The 7,271-nt window shown below is 34.8% G+C and overlaps 1 protein-coding gene across 1 annotated transcript in view; it reads left to right on the top strand.

Annotated features, from left to right (window-relative positions):
* The window catches only part of LOC106475300 (diuretic hormone receptor-like), a gene marked incomplete at its 5' end in the record, with an annotated part of 23,864 nt that overhangs the window by 11,562 nt on the left and 5,031 nt on the right, over nucleotides 1-7,271 (top strand). The window contains 5 exons of the mRNA XM_013935992.1: nucleotides 1,171-1,297; nucleotides 2,879-3,029; nucleotides 4,328-4,412; nucleotides 5,703-5,769; nucleotides 6,417-6,502. Coding sequence (XP_013791446.1) covers nucleotides 1,171-1,297; nucleotides 2,879-3,029; nucleotides 4,328-4,412; nucleotides 5,703-5,769; nucleotides 6,417-6,502 — 516 coding nt within the window. The remainder of the gene's footprint in view (nucleotides 1-1,170; nucleotides 1,298-2,878; nucleotides 3,030-4,327; nucleotides 4,413-5,702; nucleotides 5,770-6,416; nucleotides 6,503-7,271) is intronic.

Genomic DNA, 7,271 nt, shown 5'->3' with positions numbered 1-7,271 from the left:
AAATATGGCAACTTCAAGTGAAGTTATTTATGACAAAATATGGCAACTTCAAGTGAAGTTATTTATGACAAAATATGGCAACTTCAAGTGAAGTTATTTATGACAAAATATGACAACTTAACTGATATTGTCATGAATTCTTTCTTTAACTTTTTCTCGTCCATCAATCAATCATCTGCGTCTTATAATGAACCCTTACAATTCAGCACAGTTTCTGCGTAATTTTATTTTCAAAAATGCAGTTACGTCTGACCAGAGCTAAATTTCAGCCGGATCACCAAATCAGGACCTTTTATGTGAAAGGCAGCTCATAAAACTTCCATTAGTGAATTAGTGTCCACTAAATGAACGAGAAGCCTAGAATTAACATTAAACATGATCTCCCAATAACGACCCAGCTACTTTGTATTTAGAATTTAAGCTTTAGTGTGTAATATTTTCAATCTTAATGACAGTTGACCAGAGGTCGGGCAACCAGTCAGCAGCACTTACCGCCTATATGGCTGCTTTTAACCGGACAGTGGGATTCGATGTCACTTATAACGTGCCAAAGGCTGAAAGTGCAGAGCATGTTCATCGGCATATCTCGGGCTCGAACCTTGGACCTTAAGATCCACATCCTGCCATGCTAATTACTCAGTCACTTCCGGTCTATATTAAGTCCTGAGTCTAACTATAGTTGAAATTAACTAAAACAAAAGCTCCATGTTTGAAATATTCATTGTCAATTTCTGATTACATATATTTAATGCTATTTCTAATCATATAATATCTTAATTAAGTCTCAAAATTCGTATGACCACTAAAGTGTAATTTTTGTCTTCGATATTAATTGGTTGAAACCTCACGTGAAATATTGCATACATAGATCACGCAGAAATGAGCTACTTTTCATGATCATTAGAGACTCTGAATGTTAGTCTTAACATTTTGTTACTTAAACCTCCTTTCCAAAGAGTCCCTCGGTGGGACAGCGGTAAGTCTAAAAAGTTACAAGTCCGGGGTTCGATTATCCGCTGTGGACACAGCAGATAGCTCAGCGTAGCTTTGCTCTAAAAGAAGGAAATAGACATTTCTGAAGAATTAATTTAAATTTAAATTACTTTACAGTATGGACAGTTTTATTTTCAGCTCGTAGTTAACCCGCTCTCTGAACACTTGTTTCTTCAGAGATCTGAGGTGCCTGCGGAACACTATCCATACTCATCTGATAGTGACCTATATCCTGATCTATCTGACCTGGATCATCACTGCTTCGCTGCAGATGGGACATTCTCCCTCGATACTAGCGACAGAGGTTAGTAGCTTTGGTTATAATTCTGATTATCAATATTATTAAATACAAAACACTATTTACTATAACTCACAAACTTCATCAATACTAATTAAAACGTAGTAATGTTTGTATGTGCTCTATTGTGTTTATTGTTACTAAGTTACAAGTACTTACTACACTGACCAGTTTCCCCATTATGAAATGAAAGGTCAGCAATGTTATTACTTACTCCACTGACCAACTGCTCCAGTTTGAAATTAAAAACCAGTAACTTTAGTAACAGCTATATTGGCTAGTTCCATTAATATCAAACTAACAGAAATTAATGCTAGTAATATCTACACTGACCAATTCTTAATATTAAATTAACCAACATTAACACTGCTACTTATTATACCTACCGATCCAGTCAATGTTTAAAAAAGTCTGCAAAATTTGAACTAGAGGTAAGTTAGTAGATTCTAAAGTTTATGAAAGGAGGGAAATCTTCTAAAAACACCAATCAATAAGATAAGTGATCAGATACAGAATATATTATTTCTAAAGTGTCCGGTAATATTCTGAAGGAGTTTCATTTTAACATGTTTGATAAAATATATTACTTTTGAGATGTATGGTAAGACTTGTTTGTTTGAAGCTACGCAATGGGCTATCTGTGCTCTGCCCACCACGGGTATCGAAACCCGGTTTCTAGAGTTGGAAGTCCGCAGACATACCGCTATGCCACTGGGGGGGGGGCATATGGTAAGATTACGAAGGTGATGTTCTTTAAGATGTGTGATAAGATGCAGAAGATTTTAATTCTTAAGAACTAATGACCATATGGTGGAAATCCACTCAGCACCACCAGCTGGGCCACCACCTATACGGCTACTCTTAGTCCAATAAAAGGTTTGCCTGTCACGATTATATCACCTCATAGCTGAAAGTGGCTGGCACGCAAAACGTTAGGTCTGAAATAAACAATTATTAGTATATTTATCTGCATCTTCATTATCGTTCGTTTTCTATTCTGAGAAGTTTTTAATCGAAAGCTCAAGTAATATTTTTTTTCCAGTTCCAAATTATCGCTGTATGTAAAAACATAAAAAAAAGAAATTGTTCGTTTTTTTTTAATTATGCACAAAGCTACACAAGGGCTATTTGTGCTCTGCCCACCACGGGTATCGAAACCCGGATTCTAGCGTTGTAAGTCCACAGACATACCGCTGTGCCACTGGGGGGCTAAAAAAAAAGAAATAAAGATAGTTACGTATTAATATTTAAGTAGCTAAAATCTATATTGCCCAATTGGTGCATTTATTTAATTTAGATAATTTCTATAAATCTTATTGAATCCTTTCATTCCACGTCTGAGTAGGCGGCTTGCATTCTATCAATATTTTAAAATTCATAATTGTTAATACTCTTGTTTATTTACTTTTTATGTTATACCTGCATAAAGTATATACTTTACCTTTAGAATTTGGTTGGGGTAAATCAGTTAATAATGTATTGTTGTCATGTATGGTAATATTGTTATAATCTGTGATAGACTGTTATCATACATGTTATAATGTTATTATAAATTTTATTGAATTCTTTCATTCCATGTCTGAGTAGGCGGCTTGCATTCTAACAATATTCCTGACGTATCTAATGGGGACAAACTTCTTCTGGATGTTTGTGGAAGGACTCTACCTCTACATCCTGGTTGTCAAGACCTTTTCAATTGAATCAATTAAATTTCACGTGTATGCTACAATTGGTTGGGGTAAGTCAATTGGTACTGTATTGTTATCATATCAGGTGGCACATTTAGACTGCTTCATTTAGCTATAACATCACAATGCCAACCAAAGTAGGGGTTGAAAATCGTTTTAAAATCTATCCAACTAGTATCACTTTACTTGTTTGTGTACTTTTTATTGCAGCATTTATTTTGTTTTGGATACTTCTTATAGCAATTCTACGAATAACCAACGGTCCCTACTTTCCGTTAAAATGTTAATATTTTTCTTGTTTGTTTGTTCAGTTTTTATATCTCCATCTAATGGACATAACATAGCCATATCCTTGATAGCTGTAACTTTTACAAGAAATAAAACCACAATCACAAATTTATAAAATGTAATCCTTACTTTGGCCTACAGATAAGTAAGTGTATAAAGCTGACAAAGTATGGAATATATTTTATAAATTTGTGATTGTGGTTTTACTTCTTGTTTCATTACCTTTTGTAGCCAGATCCCTACTTCATTTTAAAGTTCATAATTTGTTAATACTCTTGTTTGTTTACGTTTTATGTTATACCTGTATAAAGTATACTGTCGCATGTCTATCCATCGATATGTAGCGCCATCTATTGGGTTGAAAATATATTTAATTACGTGCATGATATGTTTACCATTTATAAAAAAAAAATCTGTATATAGTTATCGGAATATTAAAAGCGGATACCCACAGACCAGTCAAGTAAGCCGGAGAAATCTTGTAGCGATAGTCCGAGCCGTCTAGGGGCTAGCCCCACTGACGGGATCAGGTAGGTGGGTAGGTAATAGACGAAAAGTTGCTGTGTTAGGAATTTTTGAATTGTTATACCGGAAATATTTTTAACGTATCATTAGTATATATGTACATAATATATCGTAACCAATACTTTGAATGTTTTTTTTTCGCTTTAGAATTCAATAGGGTGGTTTTTCGGCGCGTGAATTATTTGGAATTCTTCTCGATCCCTGCTATTAAGTACTACCGTACTTAATAATAATGTATTATAATATTATTATACTGTATGACAATAAAATTTTCTCAAGTAAAAGATTTCTCTGACTGTTTCTTGCGCGTGTGTGTGTTTTTTCTGAACGATGAAACATAAATTTCGAGTCTCTTTTGCGATTTATTTCCAGTTTCTGACACGAGAATTTTCATTGTTTGAAACTTAAGACAACAACATGCTTCATCCAATTAATGACTGAGACCGAATGTATCACGAATGTCTGATTATTGCTGTAATTTTAGGCAGTGTTTTTACGATGTTGTAAATATATTGTCCATAACGTATCATTTCAGGCCTACCTGCACTTCTAATCTTGATTTGGGCACCTGTGAAAGCCTACTTCTCGCGCGTGACGAGTGACTTATTTTTACATCAAGGGTAAACCATTGATCTTTCCTATTAAAGAATGTTAAATACAGTGGATTTCAAAAAGTTATTACGTTTTCGATAAACTGATGTATATTTGTTCATTTTGTAATTGGAAAATATATATTTCCTTATCGTATGTAGTTACATAGATATTCACCCATACATTTTCCAGAGTCTGAGCTCAAATGATATAATACATAAAAACCTCTTGATAGATAGTTTACACACCAGGTGTCTCTTATGTCAAAAGTTTGTTGTGTTGAGCTCTGATTCCTTAATTTAGGGTTAAAGGACAGAAACACAACCTACCAGCAGTTACTGTTACCATTAATTTGAAAAGTACCTAATTAACTCCTCATTACTTCCGCCACGGAAGGTGGACGGAGGTTATGGGTGCATGTGTTTGTCAGCAAGATTTCTCGAAAATGGCTGAATGGATTTGGACGAAAGTTGGTATACATCTGGAATATGACCCAACTTAGAAGTGATTAGATTTTGGAGGGTCAAAGGTCAAGGTCACGAAAATCCAAAACATCTTTATCTGTTACCATGAGGACCGACTTTCCACACTATTTTTGGTCTATAACTCAGTCAAAAAGAATCAGATTTTGATTGCACTTGGTGGACATATGTAGAATATTATTCCTCATTGTCCTGTCAAAAGATGGTTCGTGTCAGATTTTAACGACGTACGTACGGACGCATTTTCTTATTTTTTGAGAGCCGAATATATGATCAACGATGCGGGGGTATACCCTCTACTGAGTGCCCTCTAGTTTACTTTATGTTATACATAAACCAACAGTTCTCACAAGATATCTTCCTACATTCTAGTATCCCTAAAAATGTTGTAGAAATATTTAAGTAATTCTAGAACAAACACCTCATTAAACAATTATTCAGCATTCTGCAAGATGACAAAGAAAAATCTTATGCTAAAATTCCGTTAGGGAAGATGGTGGAAACATTATTGTTCCACCGTCTTCCTAACGGAATTTAGCATAATGTTTCACCATCTTCCCTAACGGAATTTTAGCATAATGTTTCCACCATCTTCCCTAACGGAATTTTAGCATAATGTTTCCACTATCTTCCCTAACGGAATTTTAGCATAATGTTTCCACCGTCTTTCCTAACGGAATTTTAGCATAATGTTTCCACCATCTTCCCTAACGGAATTTTAGCATAATGTTTCCACCATCTTCCCTAACGGAATTTTAGCATAATTTTTCAGAGCTTTAGTTGGGTCTGAAATCTAATTGTTGTGTTTTTTTTTTGTGTGTGTGATTTTTTTTACAGGTGCCCTTGGCAGAGCAAGGACAATTACGATTATGTTTTCATTGTCCCCGTCATTGGAATTCTTCTAGTAAGTTAGTTAGATTAAAAAATGTCATTATGATGAAAGTATTTAATAATGTTACTAACACGAATGATATGAATAGAATTTAACCTCTACTACCCCTTTATTGTTTTACTGTATTGCCCAAAATCTCTTATTTTTCACTATATTGCCATATATTTCTTAATGTTTTACTATCTTACCCAACATCTCTTATTCTTCCACTGTATTGCCCCAAATCCCTTTATTATTATACTGCATTGCCCCAAATCTTCTATTGTATTACCGTATTGCCTCAGATCCCTTATTTTTTACTATATTGCCCCAAACCTCTTATAGTTTGACTATGTTACCCCAGATCTCTTATTCTTTTACTGTATTTGCCCCAAATCCCTTATTGTTGTACTTCATTGCCTCAAATCTTCTACTGTTTTACTGTGTTGAATCAGATCATTAATTTTTACTATATTGCCCCAAACTCCTTATAGTTTTACTGTGTTGGCCCAGATCTCTTATTTTTTACTATATTGCCCAAAAAGCACTCGTTTATTACTATTATTACACATATTTCTTCTTCTTCTTTTTTATGTGAAAAGTGAGAGAACTAATATCACCTGTCAAAATTATGTTTATGTTTACTTACATAAATTTTAAGATTATGTTTATATACACAGGTGAACATCTTTTTCTTGGCTCGTATCATGTGGGTTCTCATCACCAAACTGAGAGCAGCCACGACTTTCGAGCAGAAACAGTACAGGTGAGATAGGAATCAAATCATGATAACGTGTCTTGAAATTCAGGTTAAAACAGGTGAGATAGGAATCAAATCATGATAACGCGTCTTACAATTCAGGTTAAAACAGGTGAGATTGAATCAAATCATGATAACGCGTCTTACAATTCAGGTTAAAACAGGTGTGACTGGATTCAAATCATGATAACGTGTCTTGCAACTCAGGTTAAAACAGGTGTGACTGGATTCAGATCATTTTAACGTGTCTTGCAACTCAGGTTAAAACAGGTGAGACTGGATTCAAATCATGGTAACGTGTCTTACAACTCAGGTTAAAACAGGTGTGACTGGATTCAAATCATGGTAACGTGTCTTACAACTCAAGTTAAAACAGGTGAGACTGGATTCAAATCATGTTAACGTGTTTCACAACTCAGGTTAAAACAGTTGAGACTGGATTCAAATCATATTAACGTGTCTTGCAACTCAGGTTAAAACAGGTGTGACTGGATTCAAATCAGGTTAACGTGTCTTGCAACTCAGGTTAAAACAGGTGAGACTGGATTCAAATCATGGTAACGTGTCTTGCAACTCAGGTTAAAACAGGTGTGACTGGATTCAAATCATGGTAACGTGTCTTACAACTCAAGTTAAAACAGGTGAGACTGGATTCAAATCATGGTAACGTGTCTTGCAACTCAGGTTAAAACAGGTGAGACTGGATTCAAATCATGTTAACGTGTCTTGCAACTCAGGTTAAACTGGTGAGACTGGATTTAATCATGGTAACGTG

Source organism: Limulus polyphemus, unplaced genomic scaffold, assembly GCF_000517525.1.
Source record: "Limulus polyphemus unplaced genomic scaffold, Limulus_polyphemus-2.1.2 Scaffold8374, whole genome shotgun sequence".
In the NCBI taxonomy this organism is placed as follows: domain Eukaryota; kingdom Metazoa; phylum Arthropoda; class Merostomata; order Xiphosura; family Limulidae; genus Limulus; species Limulus polyphemus.
The sequence above is the reverse complement of the archived record's forward strand: the minus strand, read 5'-3'. Positions and strand labels throughout refer to the sequence as shown.